The sequence below is a fragment of the Clytia hemisphaerica genome, unplaced genomic scaffold (assembly GCF_902728285.1).
Source record: "Clytia hemisphaerica strain Z4C2 unplaced genomic scaffold, Clytia hemisphaerica genome assembly, whole genome shotgun sequence".
Taxonomy (NCBI): domain Eukaryota; kingdom Metazoa; phylum Cnidaria; class Hydrozoa; order Leptothecata; family Clytiidae; genus Clytia; species Clytia hemisphaerica.
In genome coordinates this window covers 350,328-374,761 of record NW_027104522.1, presented here as the reverse complement: position 1 = coordinate 374,761, position 24,434 = coordinate 350,328, and the positions used below count along the sequence as shown (strand labels likewise).

The 24,434-nt window shown below is 36.9% G+C and overlaps 2 protein-coding genes across 4 annotated transcripts in view; one reads left to right on the top strand and one right to left on the bottom strand.

The window, feature by feature from the left end:
• LOC136821970 (centrobin-like) overlaps positions 1-24,434 on the top strand; it is an 80,447-nt gene that overhangs the window by 43,777 nt on the left and 12,236 nt on the right. For all 3 annotated transcript variants that reach the window (XM_067078189.1, XM_067078188.1, XM_067078187.1), the window contains exons 9-18: positions 3,586-3,684; positions 4,175-4,330; positions 7,101-7,193; positions 7,540-7,572; positions 8,299-8,379; positions 8,643-8,738; positions 20,194-20,271; positions 20,647-20,709; positions 21,069-21,124; positions 23,612-23,677. In XM_067078189.1, coding sequence (XP_066934290.1) covers positions 3,586-3,684; positions 4,175-4,330; positions 7,101-7,193; positions 7,540-7,572; positions 8,299-8,379; positions 8,643-8,738; positions 20,194-20,271; positions 20,647-20,709; positions 21,069-21,124; positions 23,612-23,677 — 821 coding nt within the window. The remainder of the gene's footprint in view (positions 1-3,585; positions 3,685-4,174; positions 4,331-7,100; positions 7,194-7,539; positions 7,573-8,298; positions 8,380-8,642; positions 8,739-20,193; positions 20,272-20,646; positions 20,710-21,068; positions 21,125-23,611; positions 23,678-24,434) is intronic.
• On the bottom strand, positions 9,077-10,709 carry LOC136821966 (uncharacterized). Its single transcript, XM_067078183.1, has 2 exons — positions 10,569-10,709; positions 9,077-10,402 (listed from the first exon to the last, which is right to left on the bottom strand). Exons 1-2 carry the CDS (start codon positions 10,617-10,619, stop codon positions 9,311-9,313), a joined length of 1,143 nt encoding a protein of 380 aa, XP_066934284.1. The 5' UTR covers positions 10,620-10,709; the 3' UTR covers positions 9,077-9,310.

The window sequence follows — 24,434 nt, the reverse complement described above, 5'->3', positions numbered from 1 at the left end:
TTCTATCAACGGCTTTAAATCCTTTGATACCCCAGCCGTCTCATCAGTTGGGGAACTGCTCTCTTTATTTCTAACTCTCTCAAAAGCAAACCTCGCACAGATCTTTCAAAGATAGTGCACTCAGCCTGTGGTAATCTTGAGTCAACTTTTGCTGAAATCGTCTTAAAAAATAGGAAAAACCATATCGTTGGTTGCATCTACAAACATCCAGACCTTGACGTTGATCTTTTTAATAAAAATTTTATATCTCCTTTGCTGAAGAAAGCCTGCCAAGAAAACAAAAATCTTATTTTATTAGGCGATTTCAACATAGATCTTTTGACTTGTGACTCTGTAATCTCTCACTCTAAATTTCTTGATATTCTTGGTGCTTATCAGATTCTTCCAACTATTACCTTGCCAACACGGATCACTGATACCTCCAGTACTCTTATCGATAACATTCTTACTTCTCCTTTTAACTGTTCATCAACTTCTGGAAATCTAACTGTTGCTATATCTGACCATCTTCCTCAATTTCTAATTCTTAATACTGACTGTGATTCTGACTACAAATCTGAACTTCCTTTTCGTCGAGATTGGTCCAAATTTGATGAGGCTACTTTCAAAGATGAATTCGACAGCGTTGATTGGAAAGATCTTCTTAAAACTGAAAGGGGGGATGTTGACTTATCTTTTGATTCTTTTTTGACTCGTTTTTCTTCTTTGTATGATAAGCATGTTCCTCTGAAACAGTTGACCAGACGTCAAGCTAACCTCCTTCTCAAACCCTGGATCACCAAAGGCATTCTTGTCTCGATGAACATCAGAGATCACAATGTCGCCTCAAAGACGACAATTTGAAAGTTCCTGATTCTTCACCCGATCTTAAGAAATTTCTTCGTGACAGATACAAATTTTACCGAAATCGCATTGTATCTCTTATCCGTGCTAGTAAAAAACTCCATTATTCTCGCTACTTTTTTCAAAACTCAGACAATCTTCGAAAACTTTGGCAAGGCGTCAGAGAGATTATATCTTCTCCTTCTTCTTCAAACTCTATTTCTCTTAACATCAATGATTCTTTATCTTCCAACCCTGAAGAAGTATCTAAAGCTTTCAACGATTTCTTTTCAACCATTGCAGGTGAAGTTCGTTCAAAAATTCCTTTTACGCGTCATCATTTTTCAGAGTGGCTAAAGAACGAAAATCGAAATGCTAATGACTTTTTCATTGCTCCAGCTTCAAAACCAGAAGTCATCAAAACTCTCATGTCTCTCAGTGAAAATAAGGCAACTGGTCCAAACAGCATCCCGTATCGAATTATTTCTTCCAACTTGGACACGCTTTCTTCTATCTTCACTGATATTATTAATCTTTCTTTCTTTACTGGTATCTTTCCAAGTCAGCTGAAAGAAGCGAAAGTCATCCCTGTCTTCAAAAACAAAGGTTCTCCATTCGATGCTGAGAACTATAGGCCAATTTCTCTTCTTTCTAACATTGACAAAATCTTCCAAAAACTCATGCATTCACGACTGACGAACTTTCTCGACCAATCAAACTCGATCTACCCATTACAGTTTGGATTTCGATCAAACCACTCGACTGAAACAGCCCTTCTCTATGCTATCAACAAAATATCAAATGCTTTGGATGAAGGTAAGTATGGATGCTCTATTTTCATCGATTTACAAAAGGCATTCGATACCGTCGACCATTCTATCCTACTATCAAAGCTAGATTTTTACGGGGTTCGTGGAAAAGCTCTTGGTTGGTTTCGATCATTTCTTACTGATAGATCACAGTTTGTTTCAGTCTCTGGTAAAATTTCTACTTCTAAAAATATGAAACATGGTGTCCCTCAAGGCTCTGTTTTAGGCCCACTTCTTTTTCTCCTTTATGTGAATGATCTCCATATTGCACTTCGATATGCTTTGGTCAATTTGTTTGCTGATGACACTATGCTTTTTTTTGAGAACGAATCCTTGAAACCGATCGCTAAGCAAGCCAATATCGATCTAAAGCTTCTTATGAATTGGCTTAAAGCAAATAAGATCTCTCTCAACACTAGTAAAACTGAGCTTTTGTTGTTTCGTCCTGTCCGAAAGAAGATCGATTATGACTTGAAAATCAAAATCAACGGACATCGCCTTAGACCCAGCAAGGTTGTAAAGTATCTTGGTGTATACATCGATGAACATCTGAACTGGAAACACCACATTGATTTTGTCTGCAATAAATTGAAGCGAGCTAATGGAGCTCTAAGTAAACTTCGGCATTATGTCGACAAGAAAACACTAGCATCATTATATTTTTCCCTTTTCCAATGTCACGCCTCTTATGCAGCCCAGATTTGGGGGCAACGCCAAACAATCCACGCCCGTCGAGTTCTTATTCTTCAAAAACAAGCTCTCAGAATCATGTCTTTCTCTGACTTTCGTGCACATACTTTTCCTCTGTTTTTAGAATTTAAACTTCTTCAATTTTTTGACTTTGTCAAATACCTTAATATCCTCTTTCTTTTCAAACTCTTGAATCGAAAATTACCTCTTCCTCTTTTAAAAACTCTTGAATACAAACGTCTTAATGATACTGACCGTCATGAAGTAATTCGTTGTAAGTCTGGACTTCTAAAAATACCCGAAGTAAAAACAGTGACTTATGGTAACTATTCAATTCTATACCAATCCATCTTGGTTTGGAATGAACTTCAAAATTTCGTTTCTCTCGATGATTTGTCTACACTAGCATTGGATCGTCTTAAAGATTTGAGCAAATTATATTTCCTCTCGTCGTACACTTGATTTGTGTTTTTTTTTTTTTTTTTTTTTTTTTTTTTTTTTCGAGTTTGATTTTTAATTTTAACATTTTCCTTTCTTTTCTTTTCTTTTCTTTTTCTTTTTATTCTTTTGATTCTCTTCTTTTTTAAATATGTTTTTTTTTTTTCTGTTTTTATTAAAAACGAAATTAAAAAACGAAAATTATTTCACTTTATTACCCTAGTATGATCGTTTTATAAACTTAGTATTTTTTTCACTTGTTGTTGTAATTATATCGTGCGGCCACCTCCTTAGTTTAGCATTATGTCTATGAGTGTGGTCGCTAGTCTCGCTTTCGTTGACAAATAAATGATTTACTTACTTACTTACTTACTTACTTAAATCATCTCTGTTTATCAATATTCACCACTGATCTGCACTGATCAAAATTTTTATAAAAATGACGTCAATGTTTCGGGAGATGCACTAATCAAGTCACCGCGAAGCTTGAAACTCCAGAACTTTGAATCGCTTTGAACTTTTCTCATGTGTGTGACTGAGAAATGAGGCTCAAGTTGATACAGGTTTAAAATAAATTCTTATCGAGTTTCAGTGCTAAGTATCTAAATTTCTGTAAATTTATGATTGATCTTTCATCGCTAAATTCTCTACAAGGAAAAGTTTTATGACTTTTTAAATACCTTATCGATCCTTTTTACGCTGACCCTTAGTTGACGCCGATGCACGAACAATAAAGCCACCAAGTATCAGTGTTATAAGGGGGCTGTTTTAAAAAGTATTCATTTCAATTTCAGTGTAAAAATGTTCATGTTAATTTCGTTTTTAGTTGCTTAGCAATTTCGAGAATGAACTTGCAGACGCTGTGACGACGATAAACGACGAGAAGTCAAAACTTCAAAATCAAGAACAGAGTTTTATTGAGCAGGTATGAAATTACTGTTCCCTTTGTGGCCTTTGATCGAGGTGGGGTTCTTCGATTGAAAAGGGATCTGAGTTGAGGGTTTAAACCGTGGTCGTAAGATCTGTTGGGGTCTTTCAGCTGTTGAGGAAATAAGAGCGACTTTGTATAATCGTTTGGGTCTTTTAATCGAAAAGGGAACTGAGCTGTTGAGGGTATAAAACCGCTGTCGTAAAATTTGTTTGGGTCTTTTGATGCAAAGGGATTTTTGTTGTTGAAAAAAACTGAGTTCGCAATAATATTTCTGTGTGGGTCTTTGATCGAAAAGTTTCTTGGCTGTTGAGGAAATAAAATTGGAAAATAATGTGTATATGTGTATTTTATGAAGCTTTTCTTAGGCATTTTTTTTAAGGTGTACCAAAAAATTTTCTGGATACTTTTTTGTGCTGAGCGATTCCGTGATATTCCGTCCGTGATATTCATATCCGTTGTTTGGATTACGAACTTTTTTTAACAGATTAAAGATTACAGTGGAAAGTTGAAAGACATTGAAGAAGAACTGACGAAAACTAAAGAAGAAAACACGCTATTGTCTTCAGCAAAAGAAGGATTCGTTAAAGATAAAGAGACACTGTTAAACACACATCAGCAAGAAATGGAAGACTTGAGAAAGGTAATCACTTTCTTATTATAATTATATCTATTTAGCCTGAATATAAAGACTGCAAACCTTTTTTTATGTTTCTGATTTACCGCCTGGTCTTTCTAAAGAAATTTGCATCCAAATATCAAAAGACAGCGCAGGCGTACATTGTCGATTCAATTAATGCGCAATACTTAAATATTTCCGACCCTGGGTTTACAAGGGTCTAGCTAAACCATGCTGTAAATAGTAGAAACATCAAAATGGAACTATCCAGTCTATTTATCAAGATCTATATACAAATAGATACAGTATTACCTCGAATAGATGTCCGATCCGTTCTTTGGCTTTTGCGGTTTTTTGGTTTTTAGGAGGGACGTTCATTCAAGGGGGTGTTTATTAGATAATTTAAAACCAAAGTCATTTTAATGAAACGTATTGTAATAAAAAATTTCAAACTTTCAGCGCGTGCATGGAAATTCCACATTGCGAGTAAATTATAATTTATCTTTTCTATTTAAAAACTATATTAATTTTTCGAAAAGTAGAATATGATTACAGTTTGCACTAAAGATCTCTATTCATAATTCCGATTATTGGAATTCTACAGTCCCTCCCTCCGTAACCATTTGATTTCCCGTATTTTGCAAATAACAATCTTTTTACTTCTTGCCAGTCAGGTTTTTAAGGAGGATGATTCTTGTGTCTCTCGTTGTCCATAACGCATGACATTTTTACAGGGTTTGACGCTGACCCCCCTTTGGACACGAGGGGAGTGTTTCTTGATGTCTCAAAGGCATTTGATCGAGTCTGGCATGAGAGTTTAATTTATAAACTCCAACCCTATGGGGTATCTGGTCCCTTGCTTTCCCTTTTGAGAAATGTTCTGTCAAATGTAGGTATCAGAGGGTTGCTTGAATGGAAAGACCTCTGAGTGGAAATAAATCAAGGCAGGAGTTCCTCAAGGCTCAATTCTTGGTCCTCTGTTTTTTTCTAATCTACATCAACGACCTTCCCAACAATCTCGAGACCAAGCCTAAGATTTTCGCTGATGGCACACCTTTATTTTCGTTAGTGATTGACCAACTTTTGAGCAGTGAGGAACTAAACAGAGTTCTTGCAAGATTAAGTGAGTGGGCTCGTCAATTGAAGATGTCTTTTAATCCTGATCTCACAAAACAAGCTGCGGAAGTTTACTTTTTCAAAGGGCTCTTATCTGCTAATTCTCCTGTTTTACCTTTCAATAATACTGACATAAGAACTAGTGAATATCAGAAACATCTAGGTCTTTCTTTGGGTCCCAAACTCTCATTCAGTCACAATTTAGACGAAAACAAGGTATTGGCCTCTCATTAACAGACTTTGCAAACAAGTACCAAGAAAATCTCTGCTTTCTTTATATAAGTAATCCTGGAAATTCGACTTTTGTGCGTAAGCTTGAATCAATCCAATATAATGCCTGCCGTGCTATAACAGGCTGCTTTCGTGGAACGTCTCAAGAAAAACTTTATTCTGAACTTGGTCTATCGAGAGTGTTGCTGATCGTCGATTTAGTAGAAGAATGATCTTCTTCTACAAAATTTTGCACAATTTAACCCACTCTTATTTACGCAACTACTTACCAGCAAGACTTGCGGGACCAGATAATCTAAGAACAAGAAATCCTATTTATCAACTTAATATTCGAACTGAGCGTTTCCGAAATTATTTTTATCCTTACTGCATATCACAGTGGAATATTCTGGCTGGTCGTAAAAGAGATATGCTTTCAGTATCTACCTTCAAAAAAGCAATCTTCGAGATTCTAAGGCCCAAACCTTTTCCTGGAAACCTCAATGAACATAAATTTAGACACGGTTTTCGTGACACTTTAGATCCCTTTTGTGCGTGTAGACCAAATTCCATCGAAAACTCTCAACACTTTATTTTGCATTGCTCTATTTACTCTCAGGCAAGACATCTTTTGTTCAACAAACTTCTGAACCTAGACATAAATATTTATCCACTAAGCCCTCCTAAGCTCTTCAACCTTTTGTTAGACACAAAACCATCTGTTCCTGGTTACCCATGATTCATTTCGACCGTACGTTTCCTATGATCATCTACGTATCGTCAACTTTTCAATCAATTTGATTGGTCAAATGTAGAAGCCAAAAAGAATTGAAAATAAGTGACACAAAGTCTTCGAAGTAGTGCACAAGCGTGATATTATGTAGAGAACACATTATCATTTCATATCTTAGCTTAGTAAGCTAAGCCTGAAGTAACAAAGTTAAGATACGACTTCTACCATAATGAAAATAAAGCGTTATGAGTCGTTTTAAAGATTTTCCTTATCTATAAGATTTCGACATAGTGTGCAGAGGAGTCCAGCCCCCAGCATTTTTCAGGGGGGGGGGGCTAAGGAAAATAGCCCCCCGCTAAATTCTAGAAACATAGCCCCCACCTTCACAAAGCAAAACATCAAAAAAATTGTGCAAAATTGTTTTTCAAGACGGATAAAACCTTCCCCACAGCATCGATTTTTAACATAATTCAAAATATCTTCAACCTATCAGCTCTGCCACAGTTCCATTACACAACACTCAGCCCCCCCCTAGCAAGCTAGCCCCCAGTCTTTTTTGAAAAATAAGCTCAGGGGGGATGTATTCTATGTTCGAGTTTGCCTCATATTTCTTTTAGTAATTCAGTCCCCGCTAACCATCAGATTCGACCAAGTGACTGAATCAAAACCAACTTATATTTCTATGCTGTACCTAAGTAAATTTTTCTCATAAAACTCCTCGTCTTTCTTTTTTAGAATCTAATGTCTTCAGAAGCATTGGTATCAAAGCAGAAAGATGAACTCAATTCTATTGGGAAGTCTGTACAAGCAAATAAAGTAGAGTTTGAGGTTTGTACTGTGTATGTGTACACATATTTTCATACAAGAACAAATTATCTAATAACATAAGGCTTCGTGGCTAAAAAATTGAAAACCTGTTAGAGCTTTACAGACTTCTTAGAAAATTATACTAAAAAACTTTCAAAAGGCTTTGAAAACCCAAAAAGTTAATGAAGGCTCCAAAATTTTTTTTTCATTTAGGGTCACCTTACTTATAATGTTGAAAATTTCAATTTTCAGCACTTGTGTCCTTCTCCATCAGTAGTTTTGCTGTTCAATTCTTGACGCATTTTATTTAGTAGAAACTTGAAAAACTACCGAGATCATTAACTTTTTCTTTAATCTTTTTCTCTAGCAACAAATGCAAGTGGTTGTTCAAGAATGCCATGTAAGCTCTTACTTATAATGTTTCTTTCTTTTGTGGCGCTTCTTTTTTTTAGATCAAGGATGCTAAAAGTCGCTGAAACGGCTTTTTGCCTTGTTGTCAGAGGTCTATCATAATTGAAATCATTAAAGCAAGCCATTCATTGTATCTACTGCAGACATGAACTTCTGCCTATTTTCGAAGTAACAAGCCTGTCCGTCTAACGACTTCGACACCTTGTCGACAAACAGCCGTTTAGGAAGCAATAGTACTCTTTGCTACTTTGCTCCTTAACCCTATCTGCCCCGTTGGGCAGAATTTTTCTTCTAACTTCGAACACTGACGGGATTCTTTTTATCTCATGACGATCCTATAAAACTAAAATCTACTTCTCTACAAATTTTCATAACCTAAGATAAATCCCAATTGAAGTTATTGCAAAATGTTTTTTTTTTCAAAAATTTTTACAATCCGAGATTTTTCGCTTAACAGAAGAAAAAATTTAAAATTTGAGCTACGTTTTTTTCTCAAACAATTAGCTAAAAATAAATTACCCTTTTGATGACGTCATCATTTCTTACGGTATAATTTTAGACTTTTTTCATTTTTAAATTGATCTTTACATGATGGTACTTTGTGGAAAATTTAATGAAAATTGAACTATCCTATCAGGTGTAATTGAGCAACACAAGACTCGCAGTCCGATCAGTAATTTGAATTTTCGAATGATTGTGTAACTTTACGTTTCAGAAACTACAAATCCACTTAAAGGACAAAGACAACACTATCAAAACCTTGCAGCAGGAATTAAACGAACGAACCAAGGAAAAGGTACTAATGGAATATGCTTTCAACTTTCAAGTCCTTATTCCATCTAACTAGTTTTAGATTTTTGAGAAAGCTAAAACTTTTCACCATTCTGAAAAAGAGTGGCTAATTCTAAGGCTAGAATCTGAGCTATATATCGTATGTATCGGGGAAATATCTTTCAAAACCAAATTAGAAAGATCGAAACTTATCTCTGAGGAACATACCTCAAATCTATCCTTCCTTTTGTAGCATTTACCTCAATCTTAATTTGTTTCTCTCTCTAGGAGTCGTTATCAGTAGAAATTGATCTTTTGAACGCCAAGTTTGATACACTGAAAACGAAACAAGATTCTGAAATGAAAACTCAACTAGAAAACCAGGTTTGTTTTGTCTAATTTGTCGTATATTCCATGAGTGAGTTTTTCTAGTCTTGTGATTGCAATTAGAGGCGACACAAATGACGGCTTTGGTATGACCCGGTCAGGGATTGATCTCACTACTTTACACACCGTGGCCGACTGCTCTACATTCAAACTAGGGCTGCATCACCTACTACATAACATCTAAAAAAGTTATTCCGATTCTCTGTTGTGCCATAATGTATATATAATAAATATCATAAAGATTCCGTAGGGGATCTCCCTTCCTTCTGTCCACCTTTTCTCTCAGTGTGAACCAAGTGACTGAGGTTGGCAATCACAACGGTAGGCGGGTGGAATTTTACAGTGAAATGAAATTTATTTAAAATGTTTTCCTTATATCAGAGATGGATTATTGATAAGGCTTCAAAAAGTAGAAGCCTTATGACGATCATCACATTAAATAGAGTTCCTACAAAATTCATCTAAGGATAATATTTTTGTCTTGGTATACAATACTTGTTCAATAAATGTCTTATATATAGGTACGACAAATCGTATGAAGTTTCTTATACGGTTCCCTTTACGAACAATTATGAGATTCTACAAATCTCTTTATCTGCCAGCCGAAAACAAATCGTTTCATTTACGTTCTTCAGCAAAGTATTTTCTGATACCGTCATTTCGATATCAAGAGCAAGGTTCTTATCCTGTAGGCCGGCTTCCGTCTGTGTACGTCTCTTCAATCGACGCACGGTTTCCGTGTCATAATTCAATATTGTGTATCGTTTTTGGAAAATGTGGAAGTCCTGTGCATCGTTAACCTCTTTAATACAAACATTAACCGATTTTTCGATTCTGAAGTTTGCGACGTCATTCTTCCAGATAGATTTCTGATCTTCTAACATTTGTGTCTGGTTTAAATCGTCCGTATTGTTGAACACATCTAATTGGTCAGATGGGGTACCCGTCATGTTTCTAACGTGTTCTTTTAAGTCAACTATTCGGGCAGTTTCTAATATATTAATCTCCGTATGACGGTGATCTTCAGCAAAGGGAATCTGCAATGTGATTCTGACCGATTCCGGAGGTTTTATGGCTAAACATAAGACCAATTCCTCCGATTGCAACTGTTTCTGTTGCTCCAAATACAACTCCACTAAACTTTTGTCCAAATCTCTCAGGAGTATGTGTTGTAAGAAAAGTCGTTGATTCCACGGTGGTATATTTAGGTTTTCTGATAAATATCCAACTAGATCTTTAACAAATCTCATATCTCTAACTGGTGTATTTTTACTGGTGTTTCTTTTCGAGGAAACTGTTACCGGGGTGAGCATTTCTCCTGTCAATGTCTTCAGTCTGATGTTCTTCAAATATGGAATATGGTGTCTCTCACACAGCCCTTCCATTAAAGGATGGAATGAATGTAAAATGAATTCCAAATTGATTTCCCTACGATATGTTCCTGTCGTTTCGTCGAAAAATAGGTCTTCAATGTATGCCCCAGTACATCTTCTCACGGACGTTTCTGCCTTTACAAATAACACGATAAGGTCTTCAGGGACGGCGTGTCTTTCTGATAAGATGGCTTTGAGTTTCGACAGACTGGTTCCTGGGAATGCGGAATGGATGACGTCATTAACGGAAATGCAATCGATCTTTTGATTTAACAGGAACACGTTGATCTAGTAGAAAAAATGAAATCTAATTTTGGTGACATGTTATTTTATTTTCCTTTGCTAATATAAATTGGACCGACTTTGTCACCGATAAAGTCTTAAATGAATCACATTTTAAACCTTTTCTCGATGACATGATTTTTCTCAAGTAGAAAACGATATTATTTATTACCTTAATATTGTTTTCTGGTGCTTCGAGGTTCGATTGATTTTGACAAACCATGATGATGAATGCGGTGTGTGATCTTCAGGAATTTCCAAGAACTGTTTTATTATTTGTCTTCACATTGATATTTTTCTCAGTTTTTCTACTAGGAAAACATTGGACTTTCTGATTTTGTTCTCTCCTATTTCGGTCCAAAGATTCAAAACGCTTCAGGTGGTCAGTCTCTGTACCCGTAATTTGCCCTAAGTAACCAACACCCTGGTCCCATAGATTTCTAAAGCCCGAAGGGCTAGACGTCGTACTTTAAGCCATCGCAGGCAAAAAAAGTGAATATCGCAAGAAATATAGTTTCTATTGTTTTCAAAAATCCGCATGATTTCTGATTGGTCAAGCGCTGAAATTCAATTGTAATGCCACGTGACCTAGGTAGGATTTCCTACCTAATCACGGCACACTTTTTAGCAAAAGTACGATTCCTGGTCCTAAGTAACACCCGCTTAGGGACACTAGCGATGAGTTGCGTGTATTCATGCAAAATATGCTACCAGGCTACACTCCATAAAAATAAAGCTTTCGACACATGCACCTCCAAACATAAGCTATTAAGGTCTAATCATCTTTTATGATCGAACAGGCTGTATATACCTGTATATACTTTCACTTTTGTAAAGACAACGCGATCACAATTAGTTAATCTAATCTAATCTTCTTATTGATCCACCAGCCTTAGATATGCCTTTTTTTCGTTATCAGACTAGGATATTTATTATATCACGTGCTGATGTTATCAGGAAATCGCCCCTGCTTTCTCATTTCAATGACGCATGCCGTTTTTAAGTAAAGCTTCTATTACAAAGCCCTTTTTTGTATAAGCGGTTATAACGTTGGAGTTGTCTGTATGTTTATAAATTAATCCATGATGAAATCTCATTCTGTCTTAAACCTCCTACTTTCTCCATAGCCTCAAAAGAAACAAGAACTATTCGTTTTTCTGTAGTACTCTATGTTTCATGCTAGGTTTCATGCGCTTGAATAGTATCCACCGTACATAAAAGTTGTCAATACTGTTCGCTAGTGAATGTTAGCGAGTTTATGTATGTGTGTTTTTCAGCGACGGAGACGGTAAGGTTCTAATTTGAGTAGATCCTGACCAGCTGAGGACGACGGTAAATCAGCACTTTTACCGTCCTCGATTTTGCGGGGCGGAATTGCGGGTTTTTCCAAATCGCTTCAGTCACTCTACCGTCCTCAAAAGTGCAAATACATAAACTCGGTGTTATCTGTGTGGCGATGATGTATGGCGGCTGCCTACTCTGAAGAAGTAGAAGACTCTCGGATACGGTCAAACCCTTAAGCTATAACCATAATATGGCATGACATGAAAATTGCGGTTGACGGTCTCTAATTCGGATAAGGGAGCGTATCAATAGTAGAACGTCGACAGTAAAAACTATTTCAAGAAGACAAATGAACTAAACTATTGGCATCATAGATCAGGTGTTCCCAGTTCTACTCCAGTTTCTTTCATGCTCTGGTCAAGCAAATCTGTCTTACTGATCCAACAATCGAAAGTTTGTTATAAAGCTGTAAATCTAAAATATCTAAAATCATAATAAAACTAGTATAGCTTCAGTTTCAATTAATATTTTTTCGTTATCAAGGCTTTAAGTTCAAAATGTGTACCTGAAGTAAATGTTATTAGAGATATTTTAAATGCTTACGTAATAATCTTTATTCATTATTATCAGCACAGTGATAACGATCCACTAAAAATATTTGCTGACATTCTTTTAGAAGGGAAAGTTGATGATATTGAACAAAACGATTTTTCTTAGAAGTTTCATTATTTATTTTGAAAGTGTCATTGAGTAAATAGCTTGTCTCTACGACTAATTTCAAAATTCATTACCGTAGAGACTGTTGCCATTGTCTTTTCTCATTTGAGATTTTTCAAACCGATCACTGAGAGGGAGTGTTGTTCAGAGAGGGGAAACTATGAGAGAAGTGTTTCTATTTACAAATCATACTTCATCGCGGAGGTATCCGCACGGGAATCTTTTTATCGAACAGATGATGCGCATATAGTGTACTACGAAGCGATAAACGTGAGATACACTTTGGTACAGAGTAGTAAATAGCTGGCTACTCGTAACTTTATCGAATATGACTTTAAAAACGATTAAAACGATCGATTATACAGTAGATAAACCGAACGTCTATAATTGTGTATACTTTATTTTCCTGCAAACCATGATGAATTTCTAGCTCGAACAAATTGCCCCACCCCTAAAAGTTGTCGACAGTGAAGTGTACTGACGACGCTCTTCAGGATCTGTTGTAGTCTTGAAGCAGCCATAGGATAAGCCGAATAAACCGATAACATTCCTTACTTCGACTTCTTTGAGCGGAGCTTCTTGTGGCAGAGAAATCTTAGGTTCTAGGGTTTGATCCCGGTCACCACCAACTCAACGAATGAGTAGCTTGGATCTTGGCGGTAAGTAACTGAGAGTTGAGAGTAAATGTGGGGCGCCGCCTCAGCCTGCGACCCCCAAACCCTATGTCTAGCGCAAATAGGAAAGAACTTTCCTTCTCTTCTCTTCTACCTTACTCCCGGCTCCGCTGACAGCCACCAGATGAATATACTTACTATAACTTCTTGTTTGAACTACCATAACTCAAATCTCTGCTGAACTACAGTTGCTCCCCGCTTAAAATTACTTTAAAGACTCAGTTGTATGCTTCACCAGCCAAGAAGAGTTTTACCCTATCCCGGGGATGGGGTACAACCAGCGTTCAAAATTTTCCACACAAGTGATATAGAACTCCATGTTTACGATTTGACTAAGTAGTAATTACTCGTCCTTTGGACTTAACGAACTTAGCGGTATTGATTTTGGAAATTGGACTTTGAAACGGTAGGGTGAGAAATGATATCATAACGGAAAACCATGTTTTTAAAGAAAAATAATACTTTTTATAAGAAAGAAGTTTTAAAAATATGTTATTAGAAGCTTCGTTAGATTCTAAAGCGGTCATTTTTAAGGGCCTGAATGGAGTAACAGTTGTACAAAAATTCACGTTTTCTCGCATTTAATAAAGCATGATTTTTTGACGTCAATTATTTTCGCAGACACACGCTTTTCTGGATCTGAAATTTTTTTTCTGCACAACTTCACTAAAATTCATCAAATTTCGATAAAAATCACCAATCCTTCTGGTTTACCCGAGCTTGGAAGCCGGCATCATGATGCCATCAAGGCCAGAAGAAGGTGGTGGCCGATTGCTGGTTTGCACACTAAAACAATGCACCGACGATATCGTTGATAAAGACAAAGACCGCTTGACCTGTGTCAAGTGCAAGAGGAGTGTTCACTATAGATGTACGATGCTTCCCGCGTACCAGATACAGCAGTTCATCGACAAGACGAAAAGCACTCATTACAGGTACACCTGCCAAAATTGTGTAGAAGTTAAACCTGTACTCTCAGCCCTCATCCCTTCAAGACGAGCCCAATCATCTCTTAAACTTGAACAGGAAGTCGAAAACCTACGAAGAGAGCTAGAAGCCTGTAAGGGGCTTCTCAAGCAAAACGAAGTCGATAGAGTTACTATTGCATCCCAAAAGAAAGAACTGGCGAACCTAAAGAGAAATCTCAATGAAGATCCGGGTTTCCACACCATAGAGTACGTTGAGCAAAAGTTTGAAGAGAAACTCGAGTCACTCAAACCGACTATCAAAGAAATGATTGAACAAACAATCAAAACAGAGTGTAAAGCACTCTCAGAAAAAACGTATGCTTCCGTTACCTCCTCCAACACCACTAATCTTGCTACCCCAAATCAAGACTCACTAAAGGAAGTTATCAAAGATGCCTGGCGTGAAGAGGGAGCAGAAGAGGCAGACAAGAGAAGACGTGCACCAAATGTCATCGTTCATGGTTTACCAGAGAAAGATGAAGAAAATGACAAAAGTTGGGCATCAGATTTTATCAAGGATACCCATGCCCGAGCTAACATTCAGCGTGTCAGAAGATTAGGCGTAGCAGATGGAAATAAAAAGCGACCCTTGTTGTTATCACTCAAAAATGAACAAGAAAAATGGACCGTTATCGGAAATTTAACAAGTTTAAAGGGATTAGAAAACTACAAAGGTATCAGTATTACAGAGGACCTAACACCCGCACAACGGAAAGTATATAAGGAATTATCGAACGATGCAAAGAAGCTAAACTCTGAGGAAAAATCTCAAACTGAAATTTATCGAGTCAGAGGTGATACAAAAAACGGTTTCGCTGTAAAGAAGCTGAAAATCAAAAAACAACAATAAAAACAAACCACTATAAACAAGCATCAACTAGCAATAAAGCAAACCCTACCCCAAGAACTATACCTGAAATAAGAATCCTATCAACAAATGCCGATCAATTTACGAAAGCAAAGAAAGGAATATTAAATAAGATAAATCAACTCGAGAAACCGCACCTAATCGCAATTTGTGAAGTAAAACCCAAACATGGTGAAAAATGGCAAATCCACGAATACGAAATGAAAGACTACAAAGTTGTTAACTCCACTAATACCAATAACAACAAAGGTCGAGGAATCGTTATATTGGCACACTCATCAATAGACCATCTAGTTGCTGACATCGAAAGTCCTGTTGAATTCGAAGAAACCTGTATTATCGAGATTCGTCTAGCAAAGAAAGACAAACTTGTATTTGCGTGTATATACAGAAGCCCTACGAAGCAAGCTAACTCGCACGAAAACAATTCTATGTTGAACAGCCTGTTGAAGTCATTGAGTCAAGACAAGAGATATTCACACAAATGTATAGTTGGAGATTTTAATCTACCAACAATAAATTGGGAAAACTGGACAACCCCCCATATTGAGGACAGTAAAGAAGAAAAATTCTTGGATGCACTACGAGATTCATTTCTTTACCAATACGTCAAAGAGCCGACGAGATGTAGAGGAACAGACGATCCGTCTCTAGTAGACCTCATTCTAACCAGTGAATATAACCAAGTCAACAATCTCAAATATCTTAGTCCACTTGGAAAAGGTGACCACAGTGTACTTGTCTTTGACTTCAAGTGTTGTGCTGAGCAGAAGCCAAGTTGCCAAAAGTATTCCTACAATTCAGCTAACTTCCAGGAAATGCGAAGCTTTCTTCGAGCGGCTAATTGGAAGCAAGACTTTATCGCGACATCAAACGGAAAGACAGTATGTGAGCTCTGGGAACAGTTCAAAACTGATCTAAACGATCTAAAGAGCCGATTCGTCCCGCTAAAAGAAGTTGGAAATTCCTTCTGGAAGAAAAAAGGAAATATTCCGATAGGGGAAGATATTCGAAATGAAATCAGGATGAAAGATCGCCTACATAGGAAGTGGATTAATTCTTCGGATGCTGACAAGGAGTTCAATAGAGCAAAATATGTTTCGGCGCGAAACCGAGTCAACAGTATAATGAGACGCACGCGTAGAAACCATGAACGAGAAATTAGCAGATCGGCAAAGAACAACCCGAAGCGATTTTGGTCGCATGTAAGAAATCAATTGAAGTCGACAAGCCGAGTTGCATCTCTTCTGGAGTCGGAGGACAACAAAGAATCATTGAAGCATGAAGACATAGAAAAGGCAAATATCCTACAAAAGCAATTTTGTGGTGTATTTACGAATGAGCCAAACGGACAATTACCTTCATTTGATAAAAGAACAGATACGATGATCGATATCCCTGAAATTTCTCTAGAAACAATAATAAGACAGATCAAGCAGCTTGACCCCAGCAAATCATTTGGACCAGATGAGATTCATCCGTTGATGCTGAAGGAACTAGTTGACTTCGTTGCAGAACCGCTGAAGATAATCATGAACAAAACATTAGAAGATAGCGTATTACCTGAGGACTGGAAGATGGCGCATGTCACGCCAATCTACAAGAACAAGGGTGCTCACAACCTAGCCATAAACTACCGTCCAGTCAGTTTAACATCTATAGTATGCAAAATGATGGAGTCAGTGCTACGAAAAGCAATTACGGATCATCTTGTGGAAGAAAATCTTTTATCTGAAAAACAGTACGGTTTTATTGGTAAGCGATCAACAGTCACTCAACTTCTTTACTACATTGACCAATGTTGTGAAACGATGGCAGAAGGCAAAGTTGTCGATTGCATCTATTTTGATTTTGCAAAAGCGTTTGACACCGTCCCTCACAGGAGGTTAAAGAAAAAACTGGAATGTTACGGGGTAGGTGGAAGTCTACTAAACTGGATAACATCGTTTTTGTCAGATCGCAAGCAGCTGGTCAAAGTCAACTCAGCCAAATCAACAACTAACCCTGTCGTAAGTGGGATTCCTCAAGGAAGTGTACTTGGACCTCTGCTATTTGTCATTTACATCAATGATTTGCCAGACAAAGTAGTTTCGGATGCATTTCTCTTCGCTGATGACACGAAAATAGTGAAGACTATAGATTCGGTAGAAGACTCTATCGTTGTACAAAGAGATATCGATGAAATGGAAAAGTGGTCTCAGGATTGGTTACTCACGTTTCATCCTGATAAATGTCATGTCTTAACAATAGGTAAATTCGCCAACATCAAGCATGCACACAGATACCAGCTTGGAGGTAATGAACTTGAACATGTTTTTGAAGAAAAAGACCTCGGCATCTTGATCGATTCGGAACTAACTTTCGAGGAGCATATATCCAAACAGGTTAACAAAGCAAATTCAATCCTTGGAGTTATCAAAAGAAGTTTTAACGACTTGAGTCCTTCGGCACTTTGTACTCTGTACACCACCTTTGTCAGACCTCACTTGGAATATGCACAATCAGTATGGCAGCCAAAATTACGTCGTAGTATAAACTTGATTGAAGGTGTTCAAAGACGGGCGACAAGACTGATTCCTCAATATCGTAATCTCCACTACGAAGAACGTTTAAAAAGACTCAAGCTTCCATCTCTTGAGTTCAGAAGGCTTTTCAGTGATATGGTGCAAATATATAAGCATATTCATTTTTACGACCCACAGACAACTCGGAACAAGTTTGTTAAAAAATCCCGTCCAACCAGATTCCATGATCATGAATTTGTTCCAAACTTTGCTGATGATGGTTTTCGTGGGGCTCAGACGAAATCTTTCTACTATAGATCGATCCCAACATGGAATGCACTACCGCGATTTGTCATCGAGTCGACCTCAATCAAATTGTTTAAAGAAAGCCTAAACAAAGCGTGGGAAAAACACCAACTAAGATACTTGACATATTAATATTGTAATTAGAAATCGGTTCGTAGAGGTCCACCTCGGGCCTGTGAGCTTGTATACATCATCATCATAATCATGATTAAATACAGGAATTTTTAAATTACCTCAAAGTTTTTTTAAGTTGGTTTTCCCAGCATACAGCCAACGACATTCTTATAGTGTGGTTTGATATAGATTTTGATAAAGATAAATAAATTACCTAGTTTACCGACTCGGAAATAGGTTTTCGAATGGAGGTAAACTGGGGGAGTATCAAGTGTAAAGGTTGGTTCAATGAATCAATAAAGCTTTTGCACGGGTAACCGTTAATTTCTTTAAAGATTTATTAGCAGACGATGTAGCTACAAGACCTTAGGATCTCAGGATTTAAAAGCTCAAATTTGCTCCAAAAAGGCTTGGAATATAGCCTAGAAGCCACCAAACCCCTCCAAAATCGAAATATTCAACGAAAGAAAGTGGAAGTGCTGCAATAGCAGTTCTCGCCCGAACTTTAGATTTTTAAAAACGTTAAAATATACTAAATCTCAATATATTTCGACCATGGTTGTAGGCTTCAACTCGTTTATATTGTACCAGTGAGTTGATTCAAACCTAATTTCATAACAGTAGAAAAAGATAGAATTAGATAACCCATTTACTTTAAATTGTAGAAATGTACTTTTATATAAAACAAAATTACGCTAGTATTTTCCTGACTATTTTCAGCCGGAGAAACAGTCAACAGATTTATTACCGATAAGGTTTCATATGGATTAAAGTATTGCCCTTGAATCGAAATTGTTGTAAAAACAAACCGCTGTGATGCTACTTCTTTCGTTGTTTTTGTAACGGTCATTTTTAATTTATAGAAGTGTATTTCTCAGGTCTATTGACCTCTATGAAACAATCTTACATCTTTACAATTTATGGATCTTATCATTCCATTAGCTTGTCAATTCTATTATAGAGTTTTACAGCTACTGGGCCTCTGACCCACTCTTCTTACAATCATGATGTTATTTCCGTCGTAAATTTCTTTAAATAGAGTTTAGTCCTAGGACTACCTCTCACTTTCCATATATGACTCTTGTCTTTTTCTTTCGATGTTTTTTCTTTTGCTTTATAATGCCATTGCTTTATTATCTCGCGTTCTTTCTTTGAAAAATCGTCTGACACTCTGAAATCATCTTTATCTAGTTTGTGGGCTGATGCAAGTATTCTAATCCTTTCTTCTTCACTCTCGAGAGTAACTTTTAATGGTCTCCATCGTTCATTTGTATACATTTCATCTTTACGAGCACCTATGCGTTCTACCTTGATTATCGTCACATCGAAACCCTTTTGTGCTTTCAGTATTCTTTCTATAAAATCTTTGTCGCCAACTCGTTGCTGTTCTTCGTTTTCGTGCTTGTTTTCACCTAAATCATGCACCATGATGTTGCACTTGGTTGATTTGAGCCAACGCTCCTCTTCGTTCACTGATTTGATGAAACTTTTTATGGTCACCTCTTGTTTTTGTAGATCATCTTTGGTGACTTCTGCATATGATTGTTTTTTTGTTTCTGTGTTGTTGAGCTGTGTTTCAGATCGTTTGTTGTTCCGTTCTTTGTTGACGTCTTTTTTATCCATTAGCTTCTCGACTTTCCTTTCTAGAGAGGTTATTCTCTCGTTGAAACCTAATTTCGATCCTTGATGTTCATCTTTATCTGCTTCTTTTGTTGTGATGTGACTGCGAGCTTTTTTTCTGCTTGTTTTAATCCTCTCAAGTAAGAGTGGCGTTATTTTAACACAATTTACACATTCGAAGCGCCGGCTTTTATATTGTAGACAAAGCTGAATCTGATAAGCCGGGAGCTCAGAGCAGGCATAATGGACAAGTCTATCACATCTCCTACATTGTAAGGTGTCGTTATCTGCTATGATGGTGTTTGTTAAACAGTTATTGGGTGTGCAATATCCATAATTTTGTTGAATTATCTTGTGACGTAAGAGTGGCACTGTGAAAAGAGCTAATTAGAGTTATGCATAAGGTATTTCCTCCATTTCCCGCCTTCCTCCGATGAGCCCTTTTCGCTATGAAGTGCTGCTTTCAAAATTTAAGATACAGCGACATTTTGATGAAATACGACAGTCTCGTAATAAAGGACTTTTAAATGGTCTTCGATTTTCTTAGTATGGGGCCTACGGTCAAGTGGCCAACACCTTTATCATGACTTAAAAGGAGCTTTACTGGAAGGAATGGGATTCAAGACAGAAGTCCCTTGTTTGTTTTTGGCACTCACGCCTTACTAGACAATGTTCTGAGGGGATTGGGACAAGAACTTGCTTACCTAAATAGATTAATAAAATTATTGTGTTATTCTCATAGTTCAATCAACAGATCCAAGAAATACAACAACAGATCTCAATCACGGAAACTGAACTACGCAATTCCAAAAAGAAACAGGTACGTGCATCATTGCGTCTTGAATTACGAGGTCGGAGCTGTTAGTTAAGTTGTTATAGTCTGCCAAAATAAATAAGTTTTGCGGGCGTATTCTAGGGCGATCCAAATTTTGGTTTCAACTTCTATGTACCCGTACGTAGAAAGAACGCCACTATTCCCCTGTCTTTTTCCGAAAAGCTTCTGAAAATTGAATTACAAAAGTTCTGCTCAACCCAGATGAATATTGTTTGTCATCTGGTCAGAATCCAAGCCTTTTTTGGTCCCAATGAGCTTTAAGCTAATTTGGAAAGTTTAGTTTGGCGTTGCCACCTTTTTAGACTATATATACCAATAAAAAAATTAAATTAAAGTAAAATTTATCCCGTTTTCGTGTAGATAGTTGAGTTGATGCAACAACACAAGATGGAAATTGAAAAATATCGCAAGTTTTATCAACAGGTACTGTTGTATAGAACCATCTATAAAGTTTAATATCAAAATTTTGCTCGAGCATTAAACTACGCGTTTTTTTTAATAAGAACATCCAAAATTTTCGAAGCCTAAAAATTTGTTACTATGTTCTTATTTTCGCCATTTTGTGAATATTTTTTCCGTTTTCCTAAATAATCCGGAATTTTGGAGTCCTCGAAGCCTTGAAATGTTCTGAACTTGTTCTTAATATTTTTGCCATCGAAGCCTTATTTTCTTATATATAAAGTTTGTTCTTATAAGAAAACGTGTAGTCACTGACCTCATTAAGAGAATTAAAGAACTTCTCTATCGTCAAGTTTTATAATAGTCGTTTTCTTCACCTTCAGGAGATGAAGAAGAAAGAAGATCAAATTTCAAAACTAAGAACAGACCACGAACAAGAGTAAGAAATCGTGGTTTTTGATGATTGTATACTTTCCGTCTAAGAAAAATCTAGTTGGGTAGTCTATAACACAGGGGACAGAACTTTTTCTAAAATATTTTTTCGGTTGAGCTGGAAGCGCACATATCAAAGGTTAAGTCTTCAAACGAGGTTGTTGGGCTACTAAAGATTAAGAATTTTTGAGTAGGTGTCAGGCAGCCATATTTCATTTTGGCCCACCTTCGGTATGGCTAGCATGCCGAAGGATATTTGATAAGGAGCCTGCAACTTTCAGTAGAAGGGAGATATATAATTAATATATGATTATGGAGTAAAGACATGCAGATAATGCATACCAAAAAAGTAACTTCAAATTAGTCTCAATCAATTCTTATCCCCGGAACAGTAATGTCAACCCTCGGCTGACATTTGGAGGTTCTACCGAGATCCTAATGGGTCTTGAACCGTTCCGTTTCGTTGTGCTGTTCTGGGGAATGTAATAGAAATGAGAAAATCTGAAGGTTCTTTAACAAAGAGAGCGATATTGAATGAATTTTTATGAGTAGCAGTAAGTCCTGAGTAAGACACTAAACTGTTCCCGGGCTCCTTTGAGCAAGGTCAGCACCCGGAAGCTCCCCTTTGTCAGGGTTACGACGAAGTTAGTTAACGTATAATGGCAATTACAAGAGGTACGTGTGTACGAATTTTTGTGATTTGCGGGTATTTATGAGGAAATACGAATGTTGTGACTTACAAATATTTGTGGTAAAATATGAATCAAGAGTAAAATAAAATCATGGTGTGGTTCGCGAACATTAGTCCGAACATTAAGAATTGTGGTGCAGTACGAGCAATTCGGAGATTAAAGATTTAACGTGCTATACAAGTATAGAGAGCAGTTACCAACAGTAGAAGAAGATACGACAGCAAAATGTACACTGTGGAAATCAATTCGCAATCAAATCGATTCACAAGCTTAAATGCAGATGCCAGAGCGGCAGTGAGAGAAGAGCTGTAGGAACGTGTGCGAAATATTCATCAATTCATTATCAGGCAAAACTCGTCCCTCTCATGGTTCACACCACGTTGGTACTCATGGTTGGTGTACCACACAACGTAGGGTGAATTGAACTTGATGGGACACGGTTCACGCCCCTTACCATTTGGAGGATTTGTGGACAATCCACACTTTCAGAAATTATTAGTAAGAGCTGGCGCCATAGTGAAGAAAGAGCATCAAGGAATCCTGAGACGGGTTCGAAGGAGAGGAACGGTACGTGTAGACCTCACCCGACTCATCTCCTGGACGGACTATTGATTCATCATCGTGGTCGCACGATTGTCACGAAATAGGGTTATAAGGGATTGGACGCGTAGGACCACTGTTTCACCTTGCAACACAGACGATGAATGTATGGACCAGATTGGCAACAGCGACACGCAGACCAGTTGCTGTGGGCAGCCAGCATTCTGCAGGAATTGTTTGGACATTTATATGGATTTGTATTCGGACAGCACTTATCCTGTGGCAAAGCGTCGCCCACTGTGCAACTGGGAGTGGCCTGACGGTCCAAGAATGGTGCCAAGACAAGAAGGACAATAAATAGAGATTGCGCATGAACATGGCACCTCTGAATTGTTCTTGAAAATTTCATGAAAAAAGTTTATTGCTAGATATATTTATTATTAGGATATTTATTGTTAGAAACCAAATTACATAAAAACCAAAAAGATTGTAGTATTTTATGTTAGAAAGTTATTATTTACTTAGTTTTAGAATGTATCTTTGACGAAATCTTGTAACGAGGACGTCACATTTTTTTTTGTGGGGGGTTGTCAGGCAGTCATATTTCATTTTGGCCCACCTTCGGTATGGCTAGCATGCCGAAGGATATTTGGTAAGGAGCCTACAACTCTCAGTAGAAGGGAGATATATAATTAATATATGATTATGGAGTAAAGATACATGCAGATAATGCATACCAAAAAAGTAACTTCAAATTAGTCTCAATCAATTCTTATCCCCGGAACAGTAATGTCAACCCTCGGCTGACAGTAGGTCGGTTCCTACCCTGCGAAAGCGAGAGATTTTGTTAATGTCACTGGCGTGCTCAAGCATAGTAAGTGTGTTGGCATTTAGGTTGGAGTCGTTTTCAATCCGTATAATACAGTAATATGAATCTTATTATGATACTACGATAACTGTTATAGGATGATATCAAGTTATTGTAACTACAAATACAGTAATATGAATCTTATTATGATACTACGATGACTGTTATAGGATGATATCAAGTTATTGTAACTACAAATACAGTAATATGAATCTTATTATGATACTACGATAACTGTTATAGGATCATATCAAGTTATTGTAACTACAACTATGTTATGATTTGTCCCTTTCATTATCTTTTGCCTATTTTCTATAAGAAATTTTACCCTCATCGGTAAAAATGAAACGCACTAAAAATTACAGTTTGAACTTTCTGATTTGATTTTTTATAGCTTGAACAAAGCCAAGAAGCAAATAGAATCATTGAGCATCGCTGGACAAAGTCTTGAAAAACAAAGGTTTGGAAAAATTTTTTGTTACCATAGATTCTCCATATCACTCACCACATTATTCGAATTTCTTTTTAGCTGGATTATGTTTTCTGAAGTCTGTCTCAATATGATCTGCTGCTGAAAAAAAGCTGTAACTTTTGAAAGACTAGATTTATGCTCGTTGAAAAGATCGTTAGGAGTGGAATATTATATTGTAGATGAAGAATGGAGAACAAAAAAGAAACTCCTTCATACAATTGTAATGTACAGGGTGTCCCTAATTAAAGTATCGAGTCGAAACACAACTACAGGGTGTCCCTAATAAAAGTATCGAGTTTGAACATGCGATTGAGTAAAAAAGTTTGTGTGTGTTATCGCTAAAATATAAGAACGTTCTCCATCACATAGGCTCATTACAAAAGGTAGTTACAACGTATAAATTAATCAATAGCCCTTTTACTATTCCCCTGTTGCATAAATGTACGTCTTTAAAAATCAAAAATAATAAAAATTCAAATTCCCTCGTTTTACTTTTTTATTGTTCCATACATTCCATTTTTATTATTTTCATAGTTTTACATACGATTCTTTACAAACATGTTTTAATTGTTGCGTTTTTCTCATGACCGTAATTTCGTTGCATTTGTAAACAGGCAGAGTATGTTTTTATTGTTACGTAATGACAAAGAAAAAAGAGGGAGAGCTTAAAATACAATTTTGTGAATACACACTTAAAACTTTCTACTCAATCGCATGTTCAAACTCGATACTTTTATTAGGGACA